At 40.0% G+C, this 21002-nt stretch overlaps 1 protein-coding gene across 1 annotated transcript in view; it reads left to right on the forward strand.

Moving 5' to 3' along the window:
- Adam28 (ADAM metallopeptidase domain 28) overlaps window positions 1-20749 on the forward strand; it is a 56436-nt gene extending 35687 nt beyond the window's left edge. The window contains 8 exon segments of the mRNA XM_059273409.1: window positions 2840-2942; window positions 5753-5912; window positions 8641-8721; window positions 9040-9118; window positions 16908-17016; window positions 17935-18013; window positions 18669-18737; window positions 20151-20749. Coding sequence (XP_059129392.1) covers window positions 2840-2942; window positions 5753-5912; window positions 8641-8721; window positions 9040-9118; window positions 16908-17016; window positions 17935-18013; window positions 18669-18737; window positions 20151-20201 — 731 coding nt within the window. The 3' untranslated portion in view covers window positions 20202-20749.
- The last annotated feature ends 253 nt before the right edge of the window (window positions 20750-21002 follow it).

Here is a 21002-nt window from a genome sequence, read left to right on the forward strand (position 1 = left end):
GAGGAGCAATGCCTTTAAACCATTGAGAGGTGCCCAGATGTGCTGATGTGCTGGAGACTGGCCTCAGCAATTCTGATTACACTTCCTGGGAGCTGGTATTCTGAACTAAAGGTAACAGCAAAACTGCTTCTGCTGGTTACTCTCAGATATCCTTGACTAGTGTCCTCAGGAGACAGAAACCCAAGGAAAGAAAACCCTACGTGCATAAGTGAAGCTCAGCATGTCCTCTTTATTACTTAGTAATAAATGAGTATTAACTTTTTCTGTCTGACTCTATTGTCTGGCTCCATCCCAAGTCTTGTTACCTCTTCATCCAGAGACCCAGAATATTTTCTCCATAGTTTTTTTTTCAGTGCCTGACTTTAGTTGGTATCAAAATTATCTATTGCATTAATATGGAACATATTTATTGGCTATTTGATGGAGAAGACCATTAAATTGTTCATTCAAAGGTAGCCACCATAAAATGCTAGATTTATCTTCAAATTCCAAATTTTGTGATTCATAAAAGATCATATTTATTTTAAATTAATCTGAAAAAGTTTGTAACATGAATTCATAATAAAAGTCACACTTTTAGCCTCAAGATATTCCTGGGAATCAAAACTCAAAGTACTGAAAATGCGATCATGCTATAATAAGTACTTTGTTATAGTAAGGAAATGAAAATGCCCAACCAATAAAGACTAAAACTGCCTTTACTCCATAGCTCTATGAAGGGTATTAATGAACATAAGCTAACCTTTAACCTTCTGCATTTATAAGACACTAAAGACTGGCTACAGGTGTTAGAAAAGATGGCACGGATGTTCACTTACTACCACACACTACTGGCAAAATGTGGATTAGGGAAATGTTTACAGAGATGAAGATTTGGAAAACTACACACACAGCCAAAGACACTGCATTGCCTTCCTTTGCCCTAACAGCTGAACTCTGAAATATTTATCAATGAAAAGTTTTCCTCCAACGTTGTCTTTTATGGCAATGAGTAATTGAAGAGGAATTTAAAATCCAAGAATAAAGATGTATCAAACAAATGATAGTGCATTAATCTAACACTGATTCTTATTCTTTTAAAGATTTATTTTATATATATATACACACACACACATATATATGAGTGCTCTAGCCTCATGTATGACCTTATGCCAGAAGAAGGCATCAGATCCCACTATAGATGGTTGTGAGCTACCATGTGGGTGTTGAGAATTGAACTCAAGACCTGTGGAAGAGGAGCCAGTGCTCTTAACCATTGAGCTATCTTTCCAGCCCCATGTTTTTGTTGTACTGTAAAATGTTTAAAGTCTAGAAAAAGAATAAGGATGTAGCAAAAGTTAGCTACAAAGGTACCTGATTGCGGGTACATGAATGATACTTTCAAAAATATTAGAATCTGTAACTCAGAAGTTAGGGATTTTTACTATGACATTTCCTTTGTTTATATGTTGGATTATTTGTTCCCAGAATATATCTATATTGTTATAATAAGGAATTAATATGTTGCTAAGGCCCAAATAATCCAAGAAATATAGTTACAAAGGTTTTTATCATCTTGAATAGTAAAACATAAAATTCATTAAAAATATTTTAAGTTTATAAATCAATATGTTTTTTTTTCTTGAAAACAGAACAAATTCTTCACAAGCTTTTGCTCATTTTACTTTTGTTGATTATCCCTCAAAGGTTTATATCCAGCTTGCCAGAGTTTACGAGTTGTTCATCACAGAGTGGGGTAACTTGAGTCAGGGCCTGAGTCTGTGGCTTGGGGAGAGGTGGGTGAAGCTGGCTTCTTGTCTTCCTGTGTAACTTGGGGTGGGTCTCCACTTCCTCGTGGATAACCTGAGAACAGCAGTAAGAACCCACATACTGCTGAACAGACCCTGTTTGGTGGCTTACACAGATCCACTCAATTATCTCATCAAACCTGAGTTAATGAACTACACCACACACCCTCATTTTATCGGTGAGCAAGCTCCGTGCTTAAGTAAGATACTTGCCCAAGTTCAAGCACTTGCTAAGTTGTGCTTAAAGCCTGAGTTCTGAACCTTGGAGCTTTGTGCCCATCGGATGGCTGTCTGAGGCCAATTACATGGGAAATGGAAGGTGTGATTCTTGCACTGTACTTGGCACACAGGGGGCATTTGGTTAAACATAACTGCTAGTTGTTGTGGCTGTATTTCATATCTGACTATCAATGCTTGTTGGTCTTGAACATAATGATGCAATGACAGCAGCTCTCTGGCTACGTCTTCTATTTGGGTGAAAATTTTAACCTTCAGCAACTCATACAGATATTTTCAAATACCTAAATAGAAATTATAACAGAACATTTAAAAGACCATTTTAAATTCTACCTTACTCCTCTGACATTAAATTATTGAGGCTTGTGTATCTGCAAATTCTCAGTAGAAGTATGCCAAACTAGCACAAACACAATATATCCCTGACCTCAAAAATCTGGACACTAGATGCTCCAAAATACAGAATTATTTTAAATGTCAACATCTACTTATGATCCTCATGTAATAGGTTAAAGTTCAGGTACTCTAAAAATGAGTAAAATGACCAGTAGCTATGTGTTTAAAATATGTATAAAACAGTAAATGAATTTTACTTTTGGGGTGGGTCCTAGTCTGTAGCTATCTCAATGTATATATGAAAATACCTCAAAGTATAAAAAATTTGCAATCCAAAATATTTCCAGTTGCAAGGATTTTGGATAAGGGATATTCAATCTGTACTTTTAATGCTAACTTTATATTTTGTACTCTATAATATTACATTTCCTATCTATTTTCTCTCCAAATATGTCACTTTCATCTGTGCCTGATCCCAGGAACCAAGGTTGCAAATAAGTCATGTTACCAGCATAATGAAGGTGGGTCAAAGTACGGATACTGTCACATAGAGAACGGCACACACATGCCCTGCAAAGCAAAGTAAGTGGTAGCATTGTTTGAATCTTCTCCCCACAGTCTCCACTGGGACAATGGCACATTTCCTCCCACATTTGTTCACTTATTCTAGTTCAAGAGAAAGTGACTTCTGGGCTAGAGAGACAGTTCAAAAGTTAAGAGCACTTTCTGCTATTACAGAAGACCTGGGTTCAATTCCCAGCACCCACATGGAGGCTTCCAACCATTGTAGCTATAGTTCCAGGGGAACTGAAGCCCTCTTCTGACTTCCTCATGCGAGTGGTACACATATACAATACACATGTAGGCCAAACAGTCTCTCTCTCTCTCTCTCTCTCTCTCTCTCTCTCTCTCTCTCTCTCTCTCTCTCTCACTCACACACACACACACACACACACACACATATATATATATATAAATAAATACATCTAGAAAAATATTTTAAAAGAAAGTGGATATGCTTTAGGTACTTTTTCAATCTAGTGCTTTTCATTATGAATTTCAGGGTAGAAATTTTTATCTACCCAGAGAAACAGCCACTATAATATATGTGTGTGTGTGTGTGTGTGTGTGTACATATGTATGTATATATGTATTATATACACTATAGGATATATAATATATATTTATACATATACATATATAATTGTATTTAAATTTGTCTTGACATTTGCATGAGAAAGACTATACTAAGAAAAGTGGCCAACAATTCACCTGAAACACTCATTTTAATTTCAGTATTGATATCCTCAAAGATAGGTAAAAATCACGCCAAATGAACTTGAGAGATTTTTGTATATATTTTTATTCTGCCATTTTAAGAGGACCTTTAAAATTCAACTTAAATATGTTGTTTTTAATTCATTTTTAGTTAATGTATATTAGGATGTGTTTGTGTGTGAATGGCACAGGTGTGCCAGTGCCCACAGAGGCCAGAAGAGGGCATCATATCCTCTGCAGCTGGAGTTAAAAAGGGTGCTGCTGAAAACAGAACTCTGATCCTGTGAGGGAACAGCAAATACACTTCACAAACAAGTGTCTCTCCTGCCTTCTAAGGGGTATAATAGTGGATCAAATGTTTATGCCTCGTCCAAATTCTGTAGGTATCATTTATAACAAAAGGTTGAACAGCAGGAGCATTTTTCAGAGTTTTTCTACTGAACACTGATATTGCTAGACAATATTAACAAATTAGTTGGGATGTAGAGACCCGTTGGAGGGATCTGGGCCTAAAGGACAGACTATGTAGGATGAACTTTTCTTCATAGGAACTCAGAGCAGATTGAAAAATGAAACAGCTGTGGAAAAGGCAATATACAGGGTTCAGCAAAGCAATACGTGGGGTGGGAAGGGAGTAGGGCTGGTTCCTCCCTCCTCTATGGCCAGTGAGCGTATCAGCCTTTACAGCTGTGCTAGCAGCGGATCATGAGTGTAACATGATGCTCAGACACTTGATCCTCTTCCAGACACCACCTAGTCACTTAGTAGTCATTGCCTGTGGTGGGCAGTTATCTCCACATTTCCTGTGCCCAGCACCGGGCCTACAGGTTTGCCATGAATCATCCTCTGGTTCTTGAAGAACACCCAGTGGAGTTTGGGAAAGCTGTGGCTCCCTAAGTTTACCATCCATATTTTCTCTAACCACAAGCAATAACAGAAAAGTCCCGTTCTCTCCCTTCTAGACTACTTGTTCACAAGCTTCCTCTGAATAATGCATAAAGCACTTAACTGTGACCTTATTGGCTTTGACTTTTCTGGAATCTTCTGGTGGTCAGTAATGGCTTCCCTGAGTGTTGAGCAGTTTAACCTACAGACCCAGAGGGAGATCTCTGAAGGCCACACTTAGTACTTTGAGATATAAGTGACCTCTGGCTTTGTGTAGACCACTTGGTTGTGGAAAATGAGGCTTTTATCTTTTAAAGTTTATCTGATTGAAGTAAATAATAAAAATAAATGACTATCTAGTCACCTTTGTAAGGTCAGGGATCTGCCCTTTGTGTATCCTCAAGCTCCATCCCCAAGCACTTCTCTCAGTCAGTGATTGCTTCCCCAACTCCACCAACAGGACATTAGGTCCTAGTTTGCTTTCTATTTCTGTGATAAAACACTCTGACCTAAAGCTCCTTTTGGAAGAAAGGATTTGTATGACTTAGACTTCGATGTTACAGTCCATCGCAGAGGGAACTCAGGGCAGGAACCTGGAGGCAGGAACTTGGAAGCAGGAACTGATGCAGAGGCCTTGGGGGAATTTTAATTACTCTCTCCACTCCCTCTGGCTTGCTTATCTTGCTTTCTTACACATCCCAATACTGCCTGCCCAGGGATGGCACTGTCCACAGCGAAGCTGGGCCCACCTACATCAATAGTCAATCAACAAACTATCCCACTCACAAACCAGTCTGATGGGGACAATTCCTCAATTAAGATGCTCTCTTCCTAGGTGACTGCAGTTTGTGTCAAGTTGACAAAGTCTACCACACACTCCATCTTCTAAACTGAGAAAAAAAATGCCCAGAAATGGGGCGTGTTCCCTTATTCAAGGCCACCTTCTAGAATTTAGGCTTAAGAGTATGCCCTGACCCCCATTAGGTAACTGGCAAAAATTAGTTGTAAAGGGATCTGTATTTGAAAAACAACACATTTTGTTACTATCCGAGGGTCCTATTAGTGCAGAATAAGGTCATTGTACATAGATACAACTAGAAGTTACTGCTGTACAGGAAATATTATTTTTTAAATATTGATAGGCAAAGGCTGCTTTGCATTTGTATAAGACTGAAATTTGAATCCTGGGATACAATTTGTAATTTTGTTGTTGTTGCTGTTGTTTGTAGAGATGTCATGTGTGGGAAGTTGTTCTGTGAAGGCGGGTCAGGTAATCTGCCATGGAAAGGACTTACAATATCTTTCCTGACATGTAAGTTATTCGATCCCGAAGACACCAGTCAAGGAATAGACATGGTGGCCAATGGAACCAAGTGTGGAAATAACAAGGCAAGTTGAAATTGTGCGTCCACAACTCATTATCCCACATATGTACCTGGATTTTAAATAAGTACTGTTTATTATGATTTTTGTAATCACAGTCTACATGCTGTTAGGATGATATAGGCTGTAGAGGAACAGGAGAACTAGCAGAGACAGAAATAATTAGGACAATTACTAACTCACACAGTGAGTTCAGAGATACAACAGTCTGCACGGTAAACTCAGTGATGCAATGCTACCACCAAGGACCAAAATTGTCTCTCCTTGCCTCCTGCCATCTTCAGTATTGCTTCTCTACGCATTCACATACATGCTCACCATCCAGCACTGCAGAAGCAGGAAACACCAGGCTGTCCTTTGTGCATCTTTTCTTAACAAGAGGAAATTTTACTCTGAAGCATAATTATGGCCACTGACATGATGTGAATTTTCATTGCCTAGACTTTTATCACCCAACCACTTGTAGCATTCCTGAAAAAGGATAGGGAAGTACCACAGTTAATCTATGTTTGTTTAAGCTTACCCACAGGACTAAGGAAAGCCTTGGTCAGCCTAGGAAGCACATAAATGCCCATCCCATTAATAAAGTCAGGTGTCTATAGCCATCTTCATTGTGTGTCAAATAATTCAAATTGGTAGTGACCCTTGAATTCTACTTCAATACATTTGGGTCTTTACTGTTGAAAGTTTCCCATTTGCTTTTAGCAGAGCATTTTATTCAAATGCAATCATACAAGGAAGCTAAATGTAAGAAAGGAATGAGAATAGCACCACACTCAATGCCTGTGGCCACCTGCTATGTTCCAGGAAGCTCCATGCTCATGACACATTTTTGCCTTTGATTTGTGCATGCCTGCACCCATCTCTTCAATAGTGTTTAATAAGTGCCCACCACATGCTTAGGATCATATTATCGAGCTCTGTAAATATTTTGGTAGGGCATCTTTCTTTTTTCTTCTTGAGAATTTCAGACATGTATACAGTGAATTATGATCAGATACACCCCCATTTCTCCCTCCAACTCTGCTAGTATCCTCTCCAACACTTCCTCTTATAACTTCGTTATTATTCCCCCACCCTCATCATTTTCCTCATCCTTCTCCTTCCTTTAATAACCCACTAAATACTATTAGTATAGCTCATATGTGCAAGGGTGTAGGGCCATACACTAGAGCGTGAAACCTACCAGTTGTCACACACTTGAAGAAGAACAATTCTTTCTTCTCCAGCATCTATCAATTTTCCAATAGCTCCTTAATACAGGCTAGGGCTTGGAGATTGTCTTCTACATCCAGCCAGAAATGTTGATTGGCTTGATCTTGTATAGGCTTTGTGCAGGAAACTGAAACAACTATACCACTCCTGGACATAAACACAAAGTAAATTTATATCCTACTGTAAAGACATTTACATACCCATGCTCATTGCCACTCTATGCACAATAGTGAGGAAATGGAATCAACCTAGATGTGCATCAACAGATAAATGGATAAGGATGATACAGTGTGTATACAAAATGGAATATTAGCGGCAAAGAAAAATGAAAGCACACAATTTGCAGGTAAATGGATAAAACTAAGATAAATTATTGGGAGTAAGGTAATTCAGGCTCCTAAAGACAAACTTTGTCAATTTCCATGCTTTAAAACTGGTGGGTGCTTAGTCAACACCCACTCCTCCGATAATGGTACAGAGAAGAAAAAGAAGAATGGCAGCTAATTTCCACTTACAGTCGTTACTATAGTAGCATTGTGTGTAATGTGATCCCAGCACTTCCTTCCAGATGTTAATTATAGCAATGCTTAGTTCTGTGATCAGTAATAGCTCCAAATGTGAGGAGCTGTTAGATGAAAAGGAATACCTACCAGGAAGGAAGCAAGGACATCTTAAATAGAGCTTTCTATATATTTTATTATATACTAAAAATGATAGAGTTTGATCTGTCTCAAAACCTGCTAGTGTTTTCATAAAATATTGAGATGGGCTGCTGTTAACTCAGGGGTTAACAGCACTTGCTGCCATTCCATAAGACCCAAGTTTGGTTCCCCAAACCCATATAGCTCACAATTGCATACAACCCCAGTTCCAGGGAATCCCACACTCCTTTCTGGCCTCTGCAGCCACTGGCATACATATGATATTCACTCAAAGACATATAGATTAGTAATAATAATAATAATAATAATAATAATAATAATAATAATAATAAATCTTAAGTTAACACAACAGGACATCTGCACATATGAACTCAAAGCTGTTGTGACAGCATGAACAGGACCAGTGTAAGCTCAAGCCAGACAAAATCCCAACAAATAGGAGGAAGGTAGGCACAAAGCTCCACCCCTAGCTGAGGTATTATTGGCATTTGGTGGCTAGTGGAAGACAGATAATTTTCTCTGAAAACATATTCCCTGGAAAGTTGACCAGACTCTGGTGGAAGGCCACATATTCAAGAATATTTGGACAGCATAAACTGGTCCTGATTCTTCTGTTTTAAAGACACAAAGTTGGGTGGGTAGGGACTGAACTTGGGAAGAGTTGGAGGCAGTAAATATGATCAGAACATGTAGTAGGGAATTCTCAAGGAGCAATGAACTAATAAAAAGTTCCTTAAAGAGGTGAGTTTGATGACACAGCATTGATGACAGTTTGGAGACTCAAATCCAGCCAGTCATTGACAGAGATGGACCTACTGGAAATGCTCCATCAAGTTCATGTTTCCATGTCCTTTCAGGTGTGCATGAATGCAGAGTGTGTGGATGTGGAGAAGACATACAGGACAGCCAACTGTTCCTCGAAGTGCAAGGGGCATGCAGTAAGTTTGGAAAGCAGATACTCCCAACTTGATAAGCCTTATACATTCAGTTCTGTTGTGACGATGCTGAAATAATACCTTCAGCACTCAGTGATCACAGTTACTATGTTTATCTGACACTCAGGAGCACGTAGGCTGGGGCACTGCCTCTGAGAGCCCATTACTGAAATCTTTGCATGCCGCTACTACTTCATCTGAGCAGATGCAAGCCAGAAGAGCAGGGGTCCCTCTCACGTCAAAATCAACTTCATTGTGAGAGAGTGGGGCCTTGAATGGTGCACTAAGTCTCATGGTGACACAGCATCCTTCTTCCACTAGGTGTGTGACCATGAGCTGCAGTGCCAATGCAAGGAAGGATGGGCCCCTCCGGACTGTGAGGATTCCGCCACAGTCTTCCGTAGGTAACCCTGCATCTCTGGCCTGAGAACCTGTCCCCTTCTGCCAAGCTCTTCCTCTGTGTTTGTGTTAGTCACTTTCCTGCTGCTGGGACAAGAAATGCCCAACAAAACTGACTCAAGAAATGAGAGGCTTATTTGGGACCAAAGTTGGAGGATGTCATTTATTATGTTGGGGAAGTCATGGTAGCAAGGGGGAAGCATGAGGCAGCTGCTAACATTGCTTCCACAGTCAGGAAGCAGGAAGATGAATGCTGGTGTTCACCTCTCTGCCTCTTCACTTTTAAAAATATTATTTTATTAAAATTCATTTCACAGAATGTACTTTGAATATATTCTTTCTCTTTCTCTAACTCCTCCCAGATCCTCTTCTCTTCACCACCCTACCCACCCAGCTTCATGTTCTCTCTCTCTCTCTCTCTCTCTCTCTCTCTCAAAAAAAAATCAAAACTAAAAAAAAATAGAGCAAAACAGAAATAAGACAAAAATACCAACACAAAAACTGCCCAGAAACACATGGAGTCCATCTTGTGCTGGCCAACTACTCCTGGACTCCGGGCTTGTCCCGGAGTGTGATTGCTAGACCCAGGGAGACTCCACTTGAGAAAACTGACTTTCCCTCTCCCAGCAGATATCAATTACAAAGAGTTTGTCTGGTTTGAACCTGTGTAGGTCTTGTGCATGCTGTCACAGTCTCTGTGAGTTCATGTGTATCAGTCCTGTTGTGTCTACATGGTCTGTTTCCACGGAGTCACCCATCACCTCTGGCTCCTGCAGTCTTTTTGTGTCCTCTTCTGCATAGATCCCTGAGCCTTGTGGTGGGGGTTTGATAAAGACACCCATTTAGGACTGATCTCTGACTTTTGTCTCTGGCTCTACCAACATTTAGGGTAGGTCTTCCTACCTCATTTAATTTAATCTAGCAACTTCCGCACAGATACTCCTAGAGCTTTGTCTTCTAGATGATCCTAGATCCATCAGGCTGACAGTATTATTGACTTTTACCCTGGTATATAGGATTCATTGTCTTCTTTCTATCTTCTCAAATATCTGTTCTGTAGCTGTTGACACATAAAATTCATCCCAAAGTCTCTTTAGCAACATTCAAATCATATTTTCAACACCCTTACATTGTCAATCTTCATGTAAAAAAGTATTTTCAAACTTTTCATTTATAACATTCCCTGAATATATCATATTTTCTTGTTTGCTTTATGTTTTTTCCATTTCCACAGTAGATATAGTGCTAGGTAATATTAATTCATAAGACTCTCTGAGAACATGACTTGGAGTATGATGGTAGGTCTGGGTCCCGTTCACTGAGTTATTTTCCTTTATTTTGAAGTATGCTATCCTATTCATTCAAACACTGCCTACAGGTGTTGTCCTGTTCACCCACATGCTGCCTACGGGTGCTGTCCTGTTCACCCGCATACTACTTACATGTGCTCTCCCATTCACTCACATGCTGCCCACATTTCATTTGACTCGTGTTCTTTGGAAAGTGTTGTCTTCTTTGTTAGACCAGGGAATAAGCTGGCTCAAACTGGCCCATATGGGTTTTCCTTGCATTTCAAGTCTTTGTTGCTCGTCCTGATACTTCTTTGGGTGGAAGATAAGACTGTGAGTGGGAGGCAGGCCACCCTGTAGGCCGTCAAGGAGGGAATGAGCCAGCATGGGAACCTTTGCTTTGGGTTGCCATCATGAAGAGTACTCTAAGCTGAGAGAGAGCTTTTAGGAATTCCCTTCCCCTTTTCTTTCTATTTTTTTTCTTTTCTTTTTTTTTTTTTGTGGTTTTTCGAGACAGGGTTTCTCTGTGTAGCTTTGTGCCTTTCCTGGGACTCACTTGGTAGCCCAGGCTAGCCTCGAACTCACAGAGATCCGCCTGGCTCTGCCTCCTGAGTGCTGGGATTAAAGGCGTGTGCCACCACCGGCCCCTTCCCCTTTTCTTGAATGCACTCCTTAAACTCCTTTCTCTGCATAGTTAGAGATGGGTGTCTGGGGCCAGATCCAACCAGCTTTGGGTACTCCTGTACCAAGTCCCAGTGATGCTAGGGAGAGATTCCTGGAGCTTTGTCCCAGGGTTCATGAAACAATACCCTTCTGTGTACATAGAGGTTGGGAATGGAGATGTGGTTAGGGATGGGACTGAATGAACTGTTTGTCCCAAGTTCAAATACTTTTTAGGCATTTCAAACAAAAGAATAACATTTAATTTTAATGTTTATGCTTCAACTTACTCCTTCTGTTTACTCAATTCCTTTACTTCCTATCTTCTTGGAGATTCTAAACTCCATTACCTTTTAAGGTTATATGATATTATGATACAAATATATTATTATCTGCAATTTATCATGCTTGTGGTGGGGTTTGGGGGTACATTCAGAACAGAATCAACTATTTAACTAGAAAGCTCTTTGATGATTCTAATTTTCACAAACATAACCTTCAACTGTGACTTTTCTCTTCTTGAAACCTTTATTTTTATTTATCTGTTAAACTGTGGGAGTTCTGAACTCTTATTCGGTTGGTAAAAGTTACACATACAAATTTTACATTATCCTCATTAATCCATTCCATAAAGTTGAGAAGAAATACTGACACCCAGTGGATCATCCAGCCAGTCCACAAGCACAGAGAGAGGCCTGACATCTGCAGGCTGCAAGAACTATGGCCTTGGGAAGGGGCCACAAGCTCCACCATTTAGCGGGTGGTTCTTACCACCCAGCTTGGAGAAGACACAGCACTCTCTGCCCCCACTGTCGCCAATATGATAAGTAATGTTTGTAGCAGAGTTCATACCCAATAAACAATTTAAGACCGCAAAACTTGCTAAACCTATGAGTAATCTTTTAGGAAGTTTGTCTTCACCCAACTTTCTAAATTGTATTTAGGAACATTTATTTATGTCACTATTTATATAGAAATAAATAAAGATGCTATCATGGAACCCACAGAAATAAGATTAGGTTTTTAAGTCAGTTCTACTTTCATAACTGTATTGGAATATACACTGCTTTATTTTGTCCTTATTTAATTGTCAGGGAAAACCATAAAAGTGTGTGTACTTATGAGATTCTGTGTGATATTTTTGTACATGTTTACATCATGTAATTCTGATGTCAGCTTAAACACAACTGCATCTTCAAACACTTATCATTTCTTTTATTTTGGCTGAGAAAATTTTATTTTATAATCTGCTGTTACTTTTCCTGGCTTCTATTGAAATAATTAAAATTTACTTAGTGAAGTTTGAAAAGTCATACCACACAAATTTTTTTTCTAATGAATCAGTTTGTGCCCACAAGTAGGAAACAGTGTGATTTGCCAATATAAATGCACAATTATTGTTCCAGCTTGACATATAGCTTTTAAGTAGTTAGGTATATGACAGGAAATCACTGTTTTTCATTGGACCCACCCTAGCAGAAGTCAGGGGCAGGCTTGTCTCTACGCAGACTCTAGTTTCTCTATAAACATGGCTGTCATGTTTCAATTTCACTACCCAGGGTCTTAATCACAGGCTCTAAAAGCATGAGCAAAACTAACTTCTTATCCACATCAAAAGAGCCATAACATGTGTGTAAAAAAAATAAACATGCTGCAGACATACATTATCAGATAAAGTACAATAAAGAACATTCATCATTTCTTTATGGTCAAAGGTACTCATAAATCCCTGTTCCAAATTTTTCAACTGTGTAGTGAATTTCTATCTATACTGTCCCTAGTGTGTGATACAGCAGGGACATTTATAGCTCCCCCCTCACTCTCCCCACCACTGCCCTACTACCATTTGCTTCCTAACATGCAAGAAAATTGTTTTTTTTCCTAGTTATTATTTAGTTAATACTTAGAATAATTACATGGTAATCAGAGAATATATTATGTGGAGTATATGCTAAAATTCATTATGGCTTAGCACATAATCGTGTGTGCAGATTTTCTGTGTATGATCAGAAAACATGTAAACATGAACTTTGTATTTGTGTCCTCCTGTGCCTACATGTGTTCTGTGTGCCAGGTTGGTCTATACTGTTGCTCATATATAATCCCAACTATTAGTTTGTTTATTTATTTATTTATTTGTTTGTTTGTTTGTTTGTTTGTTCTACCAAATACCGTGTAGAAATCTTAAAAATAACCACTCTAAAAGGTGTAGTTGGGGATTGATGAGATGTCTCAGCAGTTAAGAGCACTTGCTACTTTTATGGACAATGATGGTTTAATTCCCAGCCCTCCCGGTTCACAACCATCTGTAACTCCAGTTCTAGAGGATCTGTCACCCTCTTCTGGCCTCTTTGGGTACTACATTCATAAGGTGCACATGCATACATGTGCACATGCATACATTCATACATAAATAAAATAAAAATAAATGAGGCCGGGTGGTGGTAGCGCATGCCTTTAGTCGCAGCACTTGGGAGGCAGAGGCAGACGGATCTCTGTGAGTTCGAGGCCAGCCTGGTCTCCAAAGTGAGTTCCAGGAAAGGCGCAAAACTACACAGAGAAACCCTGTCTCAAAAAAACAAAAAACAAAAAAATAAATAAATAAAAATAAAAAAAATAAATGAACCTTTGACTTCATTTTGATATTATAACTTGGTACTCTCAGTGACTATGTAATTAGAAATCATGGTATTATTTGTATACATATCTAGTATGCTCGTATCTTCTCAGTGGATTAACACTGTCACCACAGTGCACTGATGCTGTGTGTCTCTATGGCTTCTTGCCTTTTAAAGTCTATGGTTCCTGGAGACCAAGATAGCTGAACCATAATTCATCATCTCTTGGTGTTGCTATAATATCTTCACATTTACATTCATCCTTTTTTTAATCCCCTTGAAACTTGAATATTTTAAGAAAATCATACATTTTAAAAATCCTTGCTATCTCACATACCTTTGGGGTTAGCTTTATTTTTCAAAATTTATTTGGGGGAACAAATTACTGACGTACTGGGACACAAGCCCTCAACATACTGTGCAGTTTCTCTGTCCCTTGCCTCACTGAAGTGTCTTTTTACTCTTTTTTAAATTTTGTTTTGTGTTGTATTATAAACCAGTTGGCCATTTTATTAACTGTTTTTTTTTCTTTCTATGAATTTGGAGGGTGTGCATTTTTTTATTAGATGTCCTAAAATTTCCCACATCTCTTAATTTGTTTAACTAGATTTTCCTTTTAGAGCGATTTTAGATACATAGCAACACCAAGCACAATGCACAGGGGTTCTCTTACACCCCTGAACCCCCACTGTAGAGTGGCGCATTAGCTGTAGTCCATAAACATATACTGGGACACCACTGTCATCCAAAGCACAGTTCCTGTTAGGATTTGCTCTTGGTTGCTTTTCTGTGTTTCTAAACATTTCCTCCTCCCCTTCCTCCTGCCTCTCACTTTTGGTTGTCAGTCCTGGAGATTGCACCCAGGACCTTGCGCATGCTAGGCAAGCGTTCTCCTACCAAGTTACATCTGAACCTTCTTTCTGGGGTCATTTGCATCTCTGTCTTTTTTTTTTTTTTTTTTTTTTTTTTTTTTTTTTTTTTTTTTTTTTTTTTCTCGAAAGCTTTGTGCCTTTCCTGGAATTCACTCTGTAGACCAGGCTGGCCTCGAACTCACAGAGATCCGCCTGGCTCTGCCTCCCGAGTTCTGGGATTACAGGCATGCGCCATCATCTCTGCCTTTTCTTAAATTACATTTGTATTACTATGTTGAGAATCCCATACAATGCATTCTGATAGCACTGACTCCTCTCTCCCCGTCCTCCCAGAGTCACCCCCTCTTACCTCCGTATCTACCCAACTTCCAGTCATTGTCATCATCTTCTTCTGCTCTTCTTCCTCATCTAGTCCACTCTTCGGAGTGGAGGTAGGGCCTGCCCCGGAGTGTGCTGACCTACTGAGGGTCACGCCATTAAAGAAACTGACTCTCCTTCCTTTATATTTTTCTAAATTCTTACTACCTCATCAATGTCTATAAAGAAAATCTTCCAGTTTTTAGTACTTTCATGGATTGAGGATGTTGTTTTATAAAAGCTTCATGCTATCTGCTGTTGAAGACCTCCGTTACTAGCAATAGAAGAAGCTAGACTTACTGTTCAGTTATTTCTATCTGAAATTGCACACTTACTGTTATTATTATTATTATTATTATTATTATTATTATTATTATTTTACCCCAAGCCACAACTTTGTCCTCTCAGATTTGGAGTGTTTATAAGCACTGATAGTATTCCAAATGCTCTGATATAATGTTCTTCAAATACTTATTATTCTGACATTAGTTCAAATGTGTCCACTCACCCCCATTCTGAAGCCAAGCTGTATCTAGCAGAAATACCACAGCATTGGGTTTTTCTTTGATTTCCTTGAACAATGATTTTATGGAAGCTGAAGAGAATTATACATTTGAACCAACACCATTTTCTTACCTCGAGTCCTGCTTTCTGAGGCGTCTACCTTTGCCTGCGTGTTTTGTCTTCACACGTGTAAGCTTTTCTTGTATTTTTGGAGCTGTCAGTCTTGCTACTGGACTATGTCCTAAGAGCAGTGGCTCCTCTGCTCTTCAGACATGTGTGCTTTCCCGTTTCTGTTGGTTTCAGACGATTAGAAGAGAAATGAGCACTTGAGATTGCAAAGGATCCAGGATGAATTTATTACTTAGACCCGGGGGTAAAGAACAAAGACAAAGCATGAACTGTGCCCCTATCATGTTTTTATTCATACCTCTGCTATTTATTTGCCAATGGGGGAAATAACATCTCACAGCTACAATTTCTTTCTCATTTCTTTCCAAAGCTGGATTTAAAATGTTTTTCCTGCTCTGACATCCTCCTTATTCCGTATCTGCCTGTAGTCTCCCAGCCTCCATTCTCCTATTTCTGCAGGCACCCTTCTTCCTTTCCACCCTTCTTCCCTTCCACCCTTCTTCCCTTCCACCCTTCCCTTCCCTTCTTATTTCCAGTAAGATATTTAACCCACCTCCTGTGGAAGGTCTCCTATCGAATTTTACTTGCTGTTTTAACATTAGCACCACAATCATAATCAACACTGTTTGCATTTACCAATCTGTTAGTGTTCTCTTCCTTCCTTCCTTCCTTCCTTCCTTCCTTCCTTCCTTCCTTCCTTTCTTTCTTTTGACAAAATACTTGACGGAAGTGTCTTAAGGGAGGAAGGCTTGCTTTGGCTTACACTTTTGAGGTTACAGTCCATCATGGTGGGAAGACATAGCAGTGGGAGAACATAGAGGTGGTAGGTCATATGGTCCCTACAGTCAGGAAGCAGAGAGAGATGAATGGATGCAGTACCCATAGGGTTTTCAGCTCATTCCCCTCTTCAATTCAGCCTGGGAACCCAGCCCGTGTTCAGAGTGGGTGTTCCCTCCTCTCCTCCACAGACATGATGACAATGAAGGTTGACCATTATATATAACTTCCCAGGAAGACAGGTTCATATGGTAAAAGCTAGGTAAAATTTGTGGCAAATAAAATAGTCAGGCCAGATGCAATGGCATTCCATTGTAATTCTGTTACATGGGAGTCTGAGGCTGGAGGATCACAGCAAGTTTGAGACCAGCCTGGGCTACATAGTGAGTACAACGCCAGCCTGGGATACATGGCTAAATCCTTTCTGAAAAGGAAAGAAGAAAGGGAGGGAGGGGAAGAAAGAGGAAAGAAGGGAGAGAAGGATGGAGTGATGGAGGGAGGGAGGGAGGAAGGAAGGAGAGAAACAGACTGGAGTGTGACAAGATCCTTGATCCTCAGTAGGGTTCCTGTGCTCTCTCTTGTAGATTTCTCCATCGTGGTTGGCGTGCTCTTCCCCCTGGCAGTCATATTTGTGGTGGTTGCTATAGTGATCCGGCACCAAAGTGCCAGAAGGAAGCAGAAGAGAGTTCAGAGGTGAGCCTTCATGTTCTTTGGGGATCCTTTAACCTCTACTGCATTTGACATTGGATTCTATGACTTAATCATTCAGGTTTAATTTTATTTTACTTCAAATATTAAGAAAAGTACACAGGTATGTTTTTCATCAATCAGAGACTAGGTGTCCCTTTGACTAGGCAATCTCTCGAAGCCAGATACACATCATTTTCTCCTTGGAGTGGCTATTTTTGTAATTAATAACAACAGTGACATTGGGCCTTATTATTAAATATTTTTGCATTTCCTATAAGAATAGAAGAGAGCACATTCATTGATTGACAGTTGTCTAGGATTGCTCTGAGGCTTCTCTATTATCTCACTTAATCTTTGAGAGGACTTCATGCAGCAGATGCAGTCTTCCTGCTCTCTGGATGAAACGTGACTTCTACGTCTCTTAAGGCTATGGAACTCACTTTTAATGGGAGACAGAAAGGTTACCAAAGGCCTCTCTGCATTCTTCCAGAGTGAGAAGTTGAGGCTTGATTGGCATGCAGATCCTTTCTCTTACAAACACCATCTTAACACAGCAAGATCATTTTCCATCTTCTCCAAGACTGACTTATTTTGGTGGAACTTATACACCATACAGAATGACTCTTAGGGAAATATTTGATGAATCAAAAATAATAAAATGTCATGATTTAGATAAAAGTTGGCTTAACATCGTCATCATTAGGGATCAAGAAACAAAAAGAAAATGTCTAGTAGTAGTTACAAATCACAGGATAATAATGGTAGATAACTTGCAACTAACAGCTGAGGAATGCTGGGAGAACACAGAAGCCCGGTAGTGGAGCATGGCACAGTGGGCAGAGGAAGTTGTCCATCCTCTGTTGAGTCTTTCTAGCATGTTGATGGTGCTGTTTAGTTTACAGGACCTGTTTTCACTTACAGGCCACCGTCCACCACAGATGCCAAGCTGCATAAGCAGAAGTGTAAACCCCAAAAAGTGAAGGCAGTTCAACCCCAGGAGGTGAGTTCAGGTTTGGACTGTTTTTTTGTGATGGCCCAAGTTTATGATTTACTCCCCTCTTATATTATTCTGACCATGTGTCTGCCATTTGGGCACAGCAGTGCTTAGAAATCTACCCCACATCAGCAGATAGCAAGGACTGTGAGCTCCATGCTCACGTACGCAGTCAACTTCACCTCGTGTTTTGTTAACACAAAAAAAGAATCTTCGGAAAAAGCCCTTGACGAAAGGGCTTGTGAAACACAAAGAGAATAAAGGAGAGAAGTGTTGACAGCTTCTCCCTCCCTGTCTTCCTTGTCCCTCCCTGTTCCTCTTCCCCACCTATCCTCCTGGCCACTCCCTCTCACTCTGTCCACTTTGACTCATTAATTACTACTCCTGGTAAACTCCTCTATACATAAAATGATGTGTATGTTTTTATGATCAACCATGTAACATGCATGACACTTACAGCCCTTGCCATCTCTTATGTGTTTAGGGCTTTGAGCTGAAGTAGATCCATAGCATAGCATCAGTACTGATTGTGGTGACACTTTCCTGGAAGTGCTGGGGAGATTCTCCTGTAAATGCTACAACTGGGCTGCTGGGGTCTCTTCTGCTGGCTGTGCTTTGGCACCTGGTGCTTTTGGTGTAAAGTTGGACTTCTTTATTTTAGATGAGTCAGATGAAGAAGCTCCATGTGTCTGATCCACCCATGGAAGAGAATGAGCCTCCACCAAATGTCGTGAGTTAGCAACTTCTCTTTCATCCAGTCCAACCTCAAGGGAATGTTCCCGAAAGACATAACCCACAGTGCTCAACTATTGATTCAGAACAATGTTGAGATTTGCATGCATTTAATGTAAAATATAAATTCTTCTGCAAATTTTTTTTAAAATGCTAAATGGAGGAATATACGTTTTTACTTCTGAATTCATCCCCTACATTAAGAACCTAAAAGTGGAAGTTGATAATGTAGAATATTCATTTCTTAGCTGAGGTTTCTATTGCTGAGTTAAAACATCACGACCAAAAAGAACTTGGAGAAAAGGATTTGTTTCAGCTTATAGTTTATATGTCCATCACTGAGGGAAACCAGGGCAGGAACTGGAGCAGAAGCCAAGGAGGAAGGCTGCTGTCTGGATTGCTTTCAATGGCTTGCCCAACCTGCTTTCTTATACAAGTCAAGACTGCCTGTCCAAGGGTGTTACCACCCACAATGAGTTGGGCCCTCCCCCATCAATCATTCATCAAGATGATATTCCATAGATCCGCCTACGGGCCAATCCTAAAGAGGCACATTCTTTTTTTTTTTTTTTTTTTTTTTTTTTTCGAGACAGGGTTTCTCTGTGTAGCTTTGCGCCTTTCCTGGAACTCGCTTTGGAGACCAGGCTGGCCTCGAACTCACAGAGATCCGCCTGCCTCTGCCTCCCGAGTGCTGGGACTAAAGGCGTGCGCCACCACCGCCCAGCCAAGAGGCACATTCTTAATTGAGATTTTCTCTCCTCAGATATATCTAGGTTTGCATTAAGTTGGCAAAAAACAATCAGTACAATTCTTCTGCTCCATAAAATCCATTTTTAGTCCAGGTTGATGCAGCAAAAAAAAAAAAATAGCATAAGCAATATAGATTAAACAACATTTATTTCTGCCCATTCTTGAGACTAGGAATTCTAACATTGAGGATCTGGAAGATCCTGGTGTCCAGTGAGGATGGCTTCCTGGTCTATCAGTTTGGGGTGGGTGTGGAATGAAGAGGGTAGTGGGGAGGGGAGAAAGAATAGGCAAAGGAGATACACAATCATCTCTTTGTATCTTCATTGATCCAATTCTGAGAACTCCCCCCCCCCCCCGCAAGATGTGAATGCTACCAAACCTAACCATCATGCTGGAGATTAGGACATTAACATATGGTTTGTGTGGATGCAGAAAGTAATCCACAGTAACCATTGTCATCACAAGGCTGTTGACACCGTGCTTATGTCTAGATTATATGCAGGCAACTAAATGAAAGTGTCAAACTCGTGGGTTTAGAATTATTTGCATGGTTAAGTTTCCAGAGTCTCTGTCCCTGAAGAAGAGTTAAACATTTTCAGTATGCGCACACATTTTGAAGAACCTACTCCAAGCTGATTTTCCCTTTTTATCTTCTTACTAGCTAATCACAAAGCCAGATTTCCCACCACCACCAATTCCTGTGTCCTTGTAAGTATCAGACGGTCACTGGTGGATTTTCTGTCTGCTGGCTCTAATCCACAGTCTCTGTCAGCACTCCTGAGGCTACCCTAACTTCATCATAGCACATTTGTTCTGGAGAACCTGGAAAGGCGAGGCCTCCTTCCATAGTGATTTCACCTGGCTACTGAATCTTTATTATAACAAAACAGTTCTTGTATTTCATAACTGTTGCGAAATAATTAGTATGTCTATTGTATAAGGTAAATGTCGTCCAAAGGATTGTTTCTGGATGCTCATTCTAGAGGACATTGGATTAGATATTTATGAAATGATGGTTATTTTTATAAGAGGTAGAGGATGGGAAGCAGATACATGAAGGCAAGTTGGAATAAGTCAAGTGTTTTTTAAGTAAAAGGCAGAATCCATCTACTCATGAGTAGTTCCTCATGCCTAGCCCTCTGTTGTAAGTAAAAGAGGAAGAGCCAATGTTCCTTTTGTTAAGATGTTTTGCAGTTTTAGTGAGCAAATAAGTCACACATGCCTGGTGTGCCTAGCTCATCAAATGTTATTTGTGTCAAAGTGTGCAATGTTATTGAGAAAACATTGTGATGTAATGTGACTGGAGCTGGTGAAGCAGAAGACCCTTGACCCTTGTATTTGGAGAATGAACTGGACCCAGGAAATTGGGTGGCACCTAAGTGAGTAGTGAGGAGGTAGGCAGTAATTTCATGAAGGAAGTAAGCTTGGCTAAGATGGGGAAAACATGCCATTTCTACTGGCTGACTTATTTTTCTGTTTTACCCTAGTGACACAAATCACTTTATTTTCCTAT

This window comes from Peromyscus eremicus, chromosome 9 (genome assembly GCF_949786415.1).
Source record: "Peromyscus eremicus chromosome 9, PerEre_H2_v1, whole genome shotgun sequence".
NCBI lineage: Eukaryota > Metazoa > Chordata > Mammalia > Rodentia > Cricetidae > Peromyscus > Peromyscus eremicus.